Below are 14,868 nucleotides of genomic sequence, written 5' to 3' on the forward strand. Positions count from 1 at the left end.
GTTCTAGGTGGGAAGAAATAACAACGGTGATTTATTTATCTAAATAAAAATGTGGTTGGTCAATAAAAAATATTTATAAACTATCAACAGTTTATTTATTGACAAACATTATTTATTAACATTATTTATTAGTTTAAATAGTATTGCTATTATTATTTTTACAGTGATTCTAAGAAGGTTGCGCAAGAGCTAATTACAAATTGTTTTGTTCAGTAAAAGTTAAGTTAAATGTATAAAAAAAAAGGCACGCAAGTGTAAAAATAATTTTAGATTTTAGGATTGTCGCTCGCGGGGTAGTCGTGCATTTCAAACACTGAAATAATAATATTTACAGTGACTGTTAATAACATCATCGTCAGCACTACGTTGTTCCACGAGTTTGCCTTTTTGTGGTCTTGCTCTTTGTTTATGTTGTATGAAGATCCTAATAGGAGGCATATTAGTCCTTGAGCAATCTTTTTTTTTGATATTCATTTTATTTTTGCCCATTGATTTTTATGGTAGTTAAAAAAAAATAAAATTAAATAATAAAATAATAAATAAATAAATAAATAAAATAATTGATTAGAAGAAAGGAAAAATAAAAATTAAATTAGCCGACGTTTGAAATTTTTTATTAAAAAAATAAAAAATTTTACATGTAGAAAATTTGATAAATTATACGTGCAATTTTTTTTAAGTGTTTTTTTACTAGAAATTTATTCGTTAAAAAAAAAAAAAATTTTTTTTTAACGTCGGCTAATTTTAATATAATTAAAATTTAAAATGTGAATAAATGAAATGAAGGTATTAGCTATTTAGTATCATAATCATCATTGTTATCATTGAGAATACTATGTCGACGATAAGCGATAAGCTCAGGCAAGGGTTTGTTACTGAACTCCATACCAAAACCCGAAATGACAACATTAGTTAGACTGATGACAAAGACGGAAATAAGAATGATGTCATTAATAAAATTAGCAGCCCACTGATCTCGCCGTCGATTAATATCCAATCCACCAACCACGATGAAAAGTATACCCACGGCGGCCTGAGTAATTTTTTTAAAGTTTTGTTTTCCGTAAGCAGTATGCATTTTCACGAGCAATTGGTCCGATTGCCAGCACGTGCAACAACCAGCAGTCAATTATTATTATTACTTATTCTATCACCTTGTTTTTTTTTTTAGGTATATTTAGCAACTAAAAGTCGTCTAATTAATTAATTAATTAATTAATTCAGTATTGTCGATTGGCGACTCGATCGCTATGAGCGAAGAGAGACCCATTGGATCGAAGGTAGCTATCAGAATGTTATCCAAGAACACAATAAAGCTCAGGGCGACTCTTATTCTTCCAATCCACTCGATGGTGTATCCTTGTCGAGAGTCTTCCATTTTCCGGTCGGTCATTAGGTTCAATGACAGCGATAATAATCCCGACAGGATCTGCGCGGTTAATTTTTTTTTTATATACTTATTTATATAAAAACAACTTTGGTCGTTTTACATTTGCGACAACTGGACCAATTGCTCGTGCTCGTGCTCAAGTTATTAATTTTTTTTTTTTTTTTATTATTATGCCAGTAAACGTGCCAAGTGATTAATGAGTGATAGTTAATTAATATACAAATTTTTATTACCTGGAGTCCTATTGACAAACAGATTAATGTTAACATTAATGTATAAAATTCATGCTGCTTCCCCACCTAAAATAAAAAAATAAAAAAAATATTATTTGATAATAATTATAATAAATAAGTACTATTAAATAAAAAAACAAATTCTCTAGAATTTTTTAACAAAATAAATAAAATAAAAAATTTTTTTCTATAATTTTTTATTTTTAAAATGTAGCAATGAATTTAATGTAAAAATAAAAAAAAATCTATTAAAAATTCCTTATAAGTTTATCATAATAAATTTTTTTTCTAAATTTTATTTTAATAATTAATTATTTCACAAATTTAATATTAAAATTTTATAAAAAAAATAATTAAAAAATTTAGATCAAGTAGGTAACTTAAAACTAAATTATTATTAAAAAATTAATCAATATAATATTATAAAAAAATTTTTTCTTAAATTTTTTATCTACATTGTATAAAAAATTTTTACATCTGATTTTTTTTAGTATTGCTACATTTCTTATAACTTGTAGACCTCAATTTCAAGTATATTTTCTCAAAAATATTTATGTTCAAGTATTTTCTATTTATAAATTAAATTTTTTATCAATTTGGCGCGCAACTTTTTTTTAATAAGAAAAATTTTTAAAAATCTTAAAATTGTCAATTTCGGTTTTTTGAAATTGGTCAGCCGCTATGATCCATGGCGAAACGTCGCTGAATTGAAATAAAAAAAGATTTGATCCGTAACAACCTGAATTATTTATCTATTATGAAAAAATATTTATAATAGTTAAAAAAAATTAAATTTTTTAGTAAAAAAAATTTTGTCAGGATTATTTATGACTATTCTTCTTCAAATTTAAAAAATGATAATTTAATAATGAATAATTATAATAAATACCTGTAAAATATATTTTAATTGAGATGCATTGGCTGTCAGCAAAGCGATATCCAGCATTCCTTGCGCGATGGTTTTTTTCGTCGCATAACGATTCGCATCCAATGACTTTAACTAAAAAATACGACAAAGGCTCATTAACAAAGAAATGATTAATTATAAACAAAATAAATTCTAATAGCACTTTTGTCATTCATCGCGACTCTTATTCAGTTGACCTTACAATTACCGAACAAAGATAATTCAATGCTAGACGTTTATCAATTCCTCAGCTTTTATTCGCTTTAATTATCTGTCAACTCAATAAAAACTCACTGGCACTAATATTTCGGTTATTGGGTCCGCTAAATGTCCGTTCATTTCATCCTTGGATGTGTGAGGCAACTCAATAATGTCAAAGCTCTCACTTGGGTTTGGATAATTCCTGTTTCCGTTCCGGTAAACAACATGCTCAGCATTCAGAGTTTCCAAAGTCGGTGTCTCTGGTTTATCGCTGGTTGTTTTATCTTCATCCGGATGATCCCCGGACTCGTGACCAAACTTTGCCGGCTTTTCAATTTCAGCCATGTCTCTTTCTATTAATTATTTAGAATGGAATCAATAAATCAGTAAGTACACTTGTTAAAAAATCTTATCACGCGATTGCGACTATCAATATCAAAGGCTTATCTTTAAATAAATTGGAGTAAAATAAAGATTGAACCTGTTGACACAATTGATCACTGCAAACTCATTAGTTGTAGACAGAGTAGAGCAATAAACTCCTTCCACATTCCATCAACAGTGAGTAGAGGTTTTCTTTTAATTTTCTTTGTCTACTGGCACTCGTCATTGAATCATTAAATCAACACTCGATTCAATAACTCCTTTTTCGTTCGATCCGGTAATTATTTAATTTTGCATTGTCCTTTTTAGATCAAGGAACTTTTACAACCAAGTCAATGCTGTCATTATTTATTAATCTGTCGCTATTAATGTAGTATTGACAGTGCAGACTTTCTTCAAAAAAAATATATTTGACTCTAGATCTCCTTCGGTAATTGTAACAGGGTCAGACTGCTTCACTAAATTATAAGCTTTCATAAATTGTTATTTACAAGAGGTCATTCACGCATTCATTGATTCACTTTTGACCTTGACATATACTCTTACAGGAAATTAACTAGCTAATTAATTTTAAATTATTTAAATCAATATTACAGCTTGTAAAAAAAATTAATTAAATCATACAATTATTGATTAATAAAATTAATAAATAATTGAGATTAAATATTTATTTTATAGTTAATTAAAATATCTCAATTATTTTTTAATTATAAAATTAAATTACATTAAATTTAATAAACAAATTTGTTTCAAAAAATTGAATTTAAAAAAAAATTTTTTTTTTTTAATTATTAAATTGAACAAATATTTGATAAATTAATTTTCATTAAAATTAAAATTAACAAATATTTGTTTTATAAATTAATTTTTGATAAATAGTTCATTTAAATATCTCAATTATTTTTTAATTAGAAATGTAAGCAGTCACTTGGCTATTTTTTAATTTTATTTAAAAAATAAATTTATATTAGAAAAATTGAATTTTTTTAATTTTTACAGATCAATTTTTTTGCTAAAATTTATTTATTTTTTTTAAATTATTAAAATAATCAAATATCTGCTAAACAAAATTTCCATTAAAATAAAAATGAATAAAATTACCTGATTAATATTACCGTTTTCGGTAATAGTAGGTCCTACGGCCGTAGCCGCAGTTGTCATATTTTTAAAGTAGCGAAGAATTTTGACTGCCCGAAACACTTTGAAGCCGTTAAAATATTTTTAAATTAATAAACCCTCTGGCGGTTTATTAATTTTACATTAATCACTTATCGAACAAAACAAAACAATCAATTAACAAAAGTATTCTTTATCATTTAACTTTATCAAGTCATTTAATATAATATAAATATATGTAAATTGAAAGAAGACTGGGGAGTTACTGTCAACTGTGCAATTGCTTAGCTGTTTATAAGCGGTCCGGTAGTTAAATCGATCAAAACACCCCAGAATGACAATCAGTGATACTTTTTATTGGCTGGTTTAGCCTGGTGGTAGTTAAATAGCTATCAAACAATGTACATACTTTCTTTAAATATACACTTTAAAAATACAATACAAAGAATACTTTTTAACGCAAGTCTATGTAACCATTTTTCCATTGTTATGATTGAATTATTACCAATCACCATGACAACCACTTTAAACAGTAAAGTACTCATGAGCATACACTTATATTTTAATTACTTATAATATTAATTTAAGTACTTACAGTAAATTACAAATTATTTTTGCTCATTCATTTTTATTTACTCAAATATTTTTTTCTCTTATTTTATTTATAAATTTAATTATTACCTTAACGTGCGTATTTAACGCTAAATATAAAATTAAAAAATTCATTGTACCTAAGGCGTGTCTACGTGATTTAAACCACATCAAATCGGCTTTTAATTTAAATATTTATTAACATTATAAAATAAGCCTGATTATTATTTAATCACAGGTACAATTTTACTTCTATTTTATTTCATTTTTTTTTTTTCATTGTCATTTCTTTTATATCTTTTATGTAAAAATTATAATTAAGAGCAAGACCAATGATAACAATTTATTTATACTATCTTTTAAAATTATTAGTTATTGATTTGAAGAAAAATATTATTTTAAATTAATAATTAGTTTGTTAGCGTGAAAAAAAAAATTTTAATTAACGAGCGGATAAAAATTAGCTCTTTAAAATATTAAAAATTATTTATTAATAGTAATAATAATAATAATAATTATTTATTTATTATTTTAATTAGATAATTAATATTTAAGAGTGATGAACAAATATAAATAATGTGAGACAAACAAAAGTGGTAAGTCTGAAGGCAAACGATTAAACTGTACATGTCGCCCAGAATTATTAGTATTAATTTTTTTTACAGTTAAAAACTATTTTTAAACCACTAAATATTTATATTCTGGGCTGTTTTATTAATCTATTAATTATCTTAACCTGACACTTACTGTTTTAAATTATTTAAGTAATAATTACGCGATTTATCGGGAATTTAAAATTTTAACAATTCGTTTTATAAGTCATTACGTGATTGCATTAAAATTGTAACTATACAGAATTATGATACGTTTTTTTTTTTTTTTTTTTTTTTTAATTATTAATATTAATTTAATTATCGCGCAAAACGTCATTAGAATAAAAAAAAGAAAACCTCTGAGAAAGTATTAAATAAAATTTAATTGGCTTCCAGTGGACTTTGCCAATAGTGTGCTTGCATAGAGAGCCGTTGATTATTACTCGGCTTTAATGGAATATTACAACGAACTGCACCAGGAAAACGTTCATGATACCGCTCTAGTCGTAAATATTTAACAGTTACGAGATGCCCTGTAAATTAAAAAATTTTAATAGATAATTAATTCTTTATAAATGGATTAAAAAAAAAAAAAATCTTACCATCAAACCAACAGCCGTGGAGAGCACGATAAGCTTTACCAGCGTCTTCTTGCGAAAAGCATTTCATATAGACGCATCCTTCACGGCTTCCGCGATCGACTCTGATATGAAGAATTTTAACACCTTCGCCGCATTTTTCCAGAATGGCATCCTGCACTTTTATTTCCCAATCTTCTTCAAATTCCCTGTACAAAAAAAAAAGAAATTACCAATACTTGTCGATCGACGTACAATTAATTAATAATGAGATACATACACATCCGGGTCAAACATATGACGAATTTTCAAGCAAGGAGTAGGCGAACACGTGAGACTATTGACGGAACCTTCCATGGTCTCAAAGGCCTGTCCTTGCCACACTTTAGTCTTCTTGCTGCCAACTGGAGTAGTTGGAGGTGAGCTGTTGACATTGGGGAGCCAACGCCACACGTGAAACTCTTCTCCTGCTACTTGTTGAACTTCGCGACGGATTCGTGACTCATTTTCATCCAAAAATTTCACAGCTTTTTCCCACATTCCAGCCATTTTCTTGCGATCCTTTGGAGGGATCAGGTTGTCGCGGACGTGGTTTATCGCCAGGAAACTTTCTTGGGTTCCTCCGGGGCTTGTGGTCATCGCGTTCTGGTGGTGAAGCTCCACCATGCTGATTATTTCACTCACAAGTTGGAATACTTCTCTCTCAGTTGATTTTTTGTACTTTATATACCACTGGACACACAAGTGACCGCCGAATACCAACACTACCCCTGAGAAATTTTTTAAATACAATTAATTTTATTTTTATTTAAAAGAATAAAAGACAGGGTAGAGGAAATAATTATTTTTTTTACCAGGAACAATACAAAGGATTTATAAATTAATTAATTAATATCTTCAGGGTTATCATGCAGATTTCTAGTTAGATAAACGTGCAATGAATCTAATAAATAATCTGACAAAAATTTACCAGCAATCATAAATAATAATGTTGATAATATGCTCATTATTTTTTGTTTTATCATACACATCATTGGTAACTCCGGGTTTAACATCACCATTGCTACTTTATTATCCAATCTTGACTGAAATACATTTTCCTACAAATAATTAAATATTAATTGATAATTATAATAAATTGAATTATTAAATATAATAATAATAATATACCATCGAATCAAAAACAGATTCTCTAGGATTTTTTCCTCCTTCAATTTCAATTAAAGAAATTCCCCACTTAGGATTCTCAAAAACTAAAAGTTGAGCATCGTGTAAGTCACTTGTAATTTCCAGCTCTTTCTGCAAAATAATATTTCAATTAGATAAAATAATTTTTAATAAATAGTTTACTGTACAACCTACCACTTTTTGACTCTTATACATATTGATGATATCAAAGTCTGTAAGATAAGCCGGTTGTAGAGAATTTTCGCACGCCGCGGTGACAGCTTTTTCCATCAGTTTAGGCCGGAGCGTTTTCAGTAATTGCATCACAGTCTCAACGTTTTCTTCGAGTATACAATTAACACCTGGCTTGTCGTGATCACTTTTACACAGCGGTACTTCATTGTCTATAAAATAATCCACGATATTTATTACTCCACTAATTTATTTATTTATTGATCAATTTTTAACTAATAAATAAAATACTAAAAACTCTATTAAGAATTAAGCTCTTAAGGGAAAAGGAAAGAAAATTACTGAACTAATAATAATAGACAATACAATATTTATTAATCATAAAGAAATTACATAAATTAATCTAGCAATCAATAAAAAGAAATCATTTAAAGAAAAAAAAAATTTTATATGATTGCGTCGATTTTATTTTTTAATATCAATGCACACGATGTAAAGAATTTAAATTAAATGAAAAAAAAATCAAAAAAAGCCGCTAAAATTTACAAAAATATCGGATTAGTGTACTAATAATAATGATAATAATAATAATTGCTTCGAGTAATCTATAATGATAAGAACTTGCCAAAACTTCTTATCAGTTGATTAGCAAAATAATTAATAATTATCAATAAGCAAAGTTAATATTTCAATCTGTACCCACACCTTTGTAGTAATATATAATATATATATATATATATATATACTGAAGTTTATACTTGTAATTTATTTATGAATTAATCATGATACCTACCCATCGGGAGTGACGGAACAGTCTCGGATTTACCACCAAGACCCAAGTAAACAACAGCCAGCCCGCTGAAGAAAAGGGCCAAGACTATTACGAGTATCATTGAGACCATGTTTTGGCTGTTCCTACTGTCTTCTTTAGAAACTGGAGCTTTGTAACTTCTGGTTACAACTTCCCTAGGCCTGTCGTTTGACGAAGATACATATCTATTTAAAATTAATCCCTTAATTAAACTAAATACTGAGTAAAAAATAAAACAATGTGGTATTAAAGCAAACCTGGAGCTATACGAAGACTTTGTCGATGAAAAATGGCCATTGGTGTCGCTGTCTTTGCTATCCGAACGTGTAGATTTCAACCCTGTGCCTGGAAGAAAAAAAATAATTAAAAAAAAATTCTTCTACATTTAATAATAAATTTTTAATTAAAAAAAACTTACTTTTAAAGTTAGATCTTGACGGAAGTACGTTGGTTTTAGTTTGAGAGCTGAGTCTGCGAGTGAATTCAGACAGGAAAGGACTCTCGTAGTTGGCAAGCAGATCATTAACATTAGTATCATCACGCTTGTAATTATCCTCCTTAACAGGAGCTATCGGGGAGATATTAGGTTTGAAAAGAGGCACTGAGTATTTTTCTTCCCGAGAAAGTGAAACCCTGGGTACTGGCTCGTAGGTCTTTGACTCGTAAGACTTGGAGGGTCTTGCTTCACCGAAAGACTTTGCAGAAGGTTTCTCGACGTCAACCGAGCTGCGGTCTTTCCTAGAGTAGGACTTTTCATTCTGTAACTTGGAGGACTTTTCAGGTTCCTCGGGGATGTCTGAGTCCGAGCCGGTCTCTAAGCCGTCGTTGACTGTCGAGAGCTTGTAAGACTTGGTGATTTTCTTGGTGACACTCTTCATTACCCGAGACGAAGAGTTACTCGTCGGCTCCTCATAATCTGGAACAGAAACTATTTCCTTGGTTTCAGATGTCCTGGAGCCAGCACGTCGTTTGGACGGACTGCGCGAGGGTACGCTGGTCGACACTGGCGGCGCGGGTGCTGGTGGCGGCATCGGGTTCGCCATTGTTTGGCGACGGTTAGTTGCCGGTTTTTTCTTCCTCGTGGTGCTTGACGCGGTGTCTTCGTCGGTATCATCGCTGCTGTATCTATTTTCATTAAATATAATATCTCCTTACTATATTTGTAAATATATTTTGATATCAACAATAATAATTAAAATTCCATAAAATATAAATAGATTTTGTGGATTATTAGTGTATAAATAGAAAAGAAGAATGAAGCAAAATTAATAATGTCCTATTTATTAGCTGGCATGCCGCGCCAATGTGAGTAATTTTTTTTAGCAGACTAGCGGAGATAACGAATTAAAAAAAAAAAAAAAAAAAAAAGGCTAATATTAATGAGTGTGTGTATGAATAAATTTTACCTGGCGGCGAGTGAATGACGTGACCCAGAGGCTCCTCGACTTTCAATAAGATTCTTGAGCTTCTTAACGAGGATCTTCCTGGTGGTCTGGGTGACTGGTCCGACAGGATAACCATACTCTGCGAGCTTACTACGAAGCTCAGAGTCGGTTAGCGATTCCACCGACATTATGGCTCAAGTTAAACGAGCCTAAAAATGTTAAAATGCTTTCTAACCGCTCAATGTGATTTCTCGGCAACGGGTGCACGCGATACTTGGAGTTCTCAATAATTGGCTGGTTATGATCTAACTTTTACAATTATCGCACAGACATTAGATATATAAATATATTTTTATTTAATTACACACAACTTGTAGGCACACAACAAAACCACACGACAACCTAAACCAGTGCGAACTGATGCTTGGACGTTTTTCTCTTTCCTTTCACGCTCTCTCTCCCCTTGCCCAGAGTGTATACACCGGTATGACCACGTACGTGAGTGTGTACACACGCTTTAATTTTTATGTGTGAGTGAGGGGGACATGTGTGCTGCTAGTGAGTTGCGGCTTCACATGCAACGAATCATCGGCATGTTGGATGTTGTAGAAAATGCCGAATTACATGAGACGACATCTTTGGTATATTTGACGCGGCATTTACCGTTAATAAGCGCGCGCTCCTGACAGCCAATCGGAGAACTGAGTATTGCGCAGGCTTTCTGCGCAATATGTAGTGGTATCGGCAGGTGACGCTGTCTGTTATGAGAGCGGAAATTCAAATAAAATATTCAAATACTAAATATTATGATACTAAAATTAATTTAGCAGACATTTTATAATTTAAAAAATTTTTTTAACAAATAAATTATGTCAAAGAAAATCAGAAAAAAAAATTGACATTTAGAAAATTAAAAAAATAAAAAATCCAATTTTTTAGAAATAATTTTTCGGAGCAAATTTATTTATTAAAAAAAATTAAAAAATGGTCAAGTGACTGCTAACTTTAATGTCATTAAAATTAGCCGACACTCAACAATTTTTGATTTTTTTTATTAACTAGCGGACCCGACAGACGTTGTCCTGTACACACGTCTTAAATTTAGAAATTTTAGGAATGAGCTTGTATAGTTAAAAACATCATTAGTTAACAATATGCAATGGGCATTCCTCAATAATTAACATTATCGTAAATATAATCCCATTCTGATTTTATACTCATCGAGAGCTTTCATTTGAGTACCCACATGAATTTTTTCATATATCTTATATATATGATATTTATAAAATATATGGAAAGTGCATGTGGGTATACTCAAGGTCAACAACAATTTATAAATAAAAAATCTATTAAATAAACATTTTCCCGTGGACTGAATTGTGAATCTAAACCATTTTGGAATCCGCACCGGAAGACACACAAAAAATTCCATTAAAATCGGTCCAGCCGTTTAGGAAGAGTTCAGCAACAAACACACGCACAGAAGAAATATATATATAAAGATGTGAGAAAATCCAGATAACTCGGATTGGGATTTAAACCCAGAACCTCCCGATTACATGTTGGCTGCACTTTAATTTTTAATTTTTCTATTTTCTAATATTTACGATTTTTTTCAAATGTTTTTTTTTATATGGACCATTTTTTAACTATAACGTACAAAGGAAAATTATCAAAATCGGTCCAGCAATTCATTTTTATAAATATAGATATAGATTTTATACGGTGGTTGAGTATTCTTAAATTTTCTAATTTCCCGCGCAATTTTCTTAATTTTTTCTTTCATAAGAACCTTCTCCTGACAATAACAAACTCATCAAAAATAGAATTAGTGAAATCGGTCCAGCCGTTAACGCGTGATGGCATGACCAAGGGAAATAAGGATTCATTTTTATATATATAGATTAAATTAGAACTAAAAAAACATTTTTTAAAAATTGCACTTATAGTTTTTAAAGTTTTTTACGAATGAAATTAAAAAAAAATTTTTTTTGTTACAATTTTTTTAATAAAAAAATGTTTTTAATTTTTAGATGTCGGCTAACTTAATTTTCATCTAAATATTATATAATTAAAATTAATTTTAATTTATATCTATCTTTGACGGAAGACTTGACAGAAATAAAATGATAAGATCGTCGAAGAATATTACATTACGTTTATGAAAATAAAGCCAAAAAAGTATAACAATAATTTTGTAAGTGATATAATAGCTAATATTCAATCATGTTCTTAATTTTGTATTTGCAATAATCACTAATAATCAATTATGTACTCCTACTTTTTTTTTGTGAAATTAAATATCTAAAATGCGAATTTTTGTTGTATCTTAATTTATTTTTTATATAATTACCTGTCCTTTTGAATCTTTTATTTAATTATTAGTTTATATAATAAATTGGTATAATATATAAGTGATATATATAATTTATTTATTTATGTATTCATTTGAACGCCAATCGGCATTATACAACAATTAATATATTTCTTAAATTATAAATTTTTAAATTCTGAAATTTTGGCTCGAAAAATAAATGGACAGTGTTACTAATAATATTGCAAAATATGTTTCATAAGATTAGAATAATGAAAAGGTAAGTATATTTTTAAATATAACAAACTTAATAAGTGTGAAGCAATCCCGTTGATAACCTACTTAACAAAAAAAGAATTTGCAAATTTAGCAGTTTTGTATGTTAGTGTACATTATACGTTATTAAAACTTTATTAAAGGTGTCATATCATGCGAGCAGCGTCGACAAAAATAATTCTATTGGCCTCAAAAAATGACTATTTATGCTCATCGATGATTACCTGAGTATTCAGTATTGTCAGTGCTTTTATTGTGAATACTTACATCAATATTTAATTATGGAGTTTAATCATTCCATTCTGTTGTTTGCCCTTATCATTAATTAATCATCCTTTCTGCATGCTAAATTACCAACGTGCAATTGAAGGTAAAATTATTTTTTAATTATTATTTATATTGACTGTACTAACATGGGTTTTCTCTGTGGTTTTCCCATGTTACTGTTCCAATAGCCGAGTGGTGAGGATCAGGGTGAATACGGTACAGAAGGCACAAGTCGGTCCACAGCCGCAATATAGAGTGGAGATATAAAGTGGAGATATTGTTGATTCCCCAACAAAGAGTGGGGATATCAGCCTTATAAAAACCAGATAACGGTATACAAGTAAAACTCATAAATAAAAAAATTATTATTTATATTGCTTTAAGACTAAAAGAAAAACTTTTTTCTTTCAACAGGGGTTTATCCAATTTCTACTATAATATAGTAAATTCTGATGAATTTTACTGGGAATTTTATCCTTTGAATGGTACGATCAATGAAGAAACGTGTGAAGATACAAACACTGAAGCCAATAAATGCTTTAATTATTATATATTGAGTATTTATTGGCCGCCAGGTTGAGGATTTTTTTTTAAAAATCAAGGAATAAAAATCAAAGCAAACTTGGCAAATCAAAATTATTGGGCAATTCACGGTCTTTGGGCAGCTGTCGTAAATGGAAGAGTACCATAAAATTGCAATGATCCAGAGCGAAAATTCAAATCCAATTTTAATCATTTTAAAGGTCGACCAGACGATCTTTATAATGCTTTGACTAACTTATGGCATAATTTTATTAATAATTCAGATGCACCGAGAGGAATTGAAAATTTTTGGATGAAAGAGAGGGACCATCATGGTGCTTGTGCTTCACGAGTACAATCAATCCGAGATGACGTTAGCTACTTTAGTAGAGCCATAAAGATGATAAAGGATGTCAATCTCGCCACTAAGGTCCGGCAAAGTGATCTCAAAAAATTATTGGTAGAAGTGTTCTCTTGGGAAACTTTCCTGACAAGTTAAAAGAAATGATAGGATCAGCAGTTAAAATACACACTGTATATGATATTGAGTCAGTAAATTATTATGATGAATTTATGAAATAAAAAATATGGATTATAAATAATCATTTTGTTATAGAATAAGCAGAAGTACGATTTTTCAAAATTAAGAATATGCAAGGAAAAAAGAAAACTCGAAAAATTACATTATAAGGTAAAAGACCCAGTTATTGAGACTGGCCGAGTTATTGACACTTGCAATTTTATTTTAATTAAAAAAAACAAATTGACTTTAATTAATTAATAAATATAATTTTTGAATTATAAATTTTAAGATAATTGATTTTTTGGGAATATTTTTTTTTTTTTAATTAGAATCAAATTGCAAGTGTCAAACAACTAGGCCAGTGTCAATAACTGGGTCTTTTACCTTAAATAGTAATAAGCGTCCCGTCGTATTTAAAACTAGAAAAATTACAGTTCGAAATAACATTTTTCTAAATTCAAACTTTGAATGTTAATTTTCAGAGCTTTCAATGTAATATTTACATTTTACAATGTAATTCTTACTAAATCTGTAATAATTACAATCTGAAACTGTACTTTTTCCAGTTTTCATCACGGAGCGCCACGTTACATTATGTAATGTAATTTTTCTATTTTTCTTTTTTCCGTGTGATACAATTTAAATCTAGAAATGATAAATTTTCCAGAATATAGCGGACTACCAGATAATAAGAGATCTCTTCCAATCTATTTTTTATTACGCTTACCAACAGAGCGTAAAAATATATTGTGTGTTTCAGATGTCATAAGGACGTATACCGGGAAAAGTACCACGGTATCATTTTTTTTAACTTGTCATAAAAGTTTCCCAAGAGAATACTTTTATCAATTTTGAGACCACTTTACTGCACCTTAATGGCGAGATAGATATCCTTCATCATTTTTATGGCTCTACTGAAGTAGCCAACGTCATCTCGGATTGATTGTGCTTGTGAAGCACAAGCACCATGATGGTCCCACTTTTTCATCCAAAAATTTTCAATTCCTCTCTTTGCATCTAAATCATTAACGATATTAAACCATAAGCTAGTCAAAGCATTATAAAGATCGTCTGGTCGACCTTTAAAATGATTAGAATTTAATTTGGATTTTCTCTTTGGATCATTGCAATTTTTTGGTACTCTTCCGTTTATGGCAGCTGGCCAAAGACCGTGAGTTGCCTAATAATTTTTATTTACCAAGTTTGCTTTGATTTTTGTTCTTTGACTTTTATTAATAAATCCTAAACCTGGCGGCCAATAAACACTCAATATAAAATAATCAAAGCATTTATTGGCTTCAGTATTCGTATCTTTACACGTTTCTTCGTTGATCGTACTATTCAAAGGATAAAATTCCCAGTCCAATTCATCAGAATTTGCTGTATTATAGTAGATAATGAATAAATCCCTTCAATTA

General features: G+C 29.5%; 2 protein-coding genes across 5 annotated transcripts; both read right to left on the reverse strand.

Moving 5' to 3' along the window:
* Positions 1 to 76: 76 nt before the first annotated feature.
* Positions 77 to 5,087, reverse strand: LOC123267055 (ninjurin-2-like). Of its 4 annotated transcripts, none has more exons than XM_044731552.1 (4): positions 2,825 to 3,709; positions 2,513 to 2,623; positions 1,624 to 1,689; positions 77 to 455 (listed from the first exon to the last, which is right to left on the reverse strand). In XM_044731552.1, the coding sequence occupies exons 1-4, from the start codon at positions 3,074 to 3,076 to the stop codon at positions 267 to 269; spliced, it is 618 nt and encodes a 205-aa protein (XP_044587487.1). In that variant the 5' UTR covers positions 3,077 to 3,709; the 3' UTR covers positions 77 to 266. The 4 variants fall into 4 exon arrangements, with proteins under 4 accessions (XP_044587487.1, XP_044587485.1, XP_044587488.1 ...); XM_044731550.1 differs by lacking the exon at positions 77 to 455 and adding an exon at positions 696 to 1,033 and having other exon boundaries at positions 2,825 to 3,702; XM_044731553.1 differs by lacking the exons at positions 77 to 455; positions 2,825 to 3,709 and adding exons at positions 702 to 1,033; positions 4,217 to 5,087.
* Positions 5,088 to 5,708: 621 nt separating this feature from the next.
* LOC123267048 (inner nuclear membrane protein Man1) lies at positions 5,709 to 10,647 on the reverse strand. Its single transcript, XM_044731535.1, has 11 exons — positions 10,637 to 10,647; positions 9,570 to 9,757; positions 8,582 to 9,288; positions 8,421 to 8,508; positions 8,146 to 8,348; positions 7,356 to 7,564; positions 7,164 to 7,292; positions 6,964 to 7,093; positions 6,274 to 6,763; positions 6,018 to 6,202; positions 5,709 to 5,948 (listed from the first exon to the last, which is right to left on the reverse strand). The coding sequence occupies exons 2-11, from the start codon at positions 9,734 to 9,736 to the stop codon at positions 5,797 to 5,799; spliced, it is 2,460 nt and encodes an 819-aa protein (XP_044587470.1). The 5' UTR covers positions 9,737 to 9,757; positions 10,637 to 10,647; the 3' UTR covers positions 5,709 to 5,796.
* Positions 10,648 to 14,868: the final 4,221 nt, after the last annotated feature.

Source organism: Cotesia glomerata, linkage group LG6, assembly GCF_020080835.1.
Source record: "Cotesia glomerata isolate CgM1 linkage group LG6, MPM_Cglom_v2.3, whole genome shotgun sequence".
Classification (NCBI taxonomy): domain Eukaryota; kingdom Metazoa; phylum Arthropoda; class Insecta; order Hymenoptera; family Braconidae; genus Cotesia; species Cotesia glomerata.

What these genes read in the sequence shown, in the direction of transcription:
- LOC123267055 (XM_044731550.1), bottom strand. Translation starts at nt 3,076, where the DNA reads ATGGCTGAAATTGAAAAGCCGGCAAAGTTTGGTCACGAGTCCGGGGAT. An exon ending in TAACCGAAATATTAGTGCCA is followed by an intron (nt 2,624 to 2,824) that starts GTGAGTTTTTAT and finishes CGTATTTTTTAG; the next exon opens with TTAAAGTCATTGGATGCGAA. An exon ending in AATTAAAATATATTTTACAG is followed by an intron (nt 1,690 to 2,512) that starts GTATTTATTATA and finishes TTTTTATTTTAG; the next exon opens with GTGGGGAAGCAGCATGAATT.
- LOC123267048 (XM_044731535.1), bottom strand. Translation starts at nt 9,736, where the DNA reads ATGTCGGTGGAATCGCTAACCGACTCTGAGCTTCGTAGTAAGCTCGCA. An exon ending in GTCAAGATCTAACTTTAAAA is followed by an intron (nt 8,509 to 8,581) that starts GTAAGTTTTTTT and finishes TTTTTCTTCCAG; the next exon opens with GCACAGGGTTGAAATCTACA. An exon ending in CCACGGCTGTTGGTTTGATG is followed by an intron (nt 5,949 to 6,017) that starts GTAAGATTTTTT and finishes TTTAATTTACAG; the next exon opens with GGCATCTCGTAACTGTTAAA.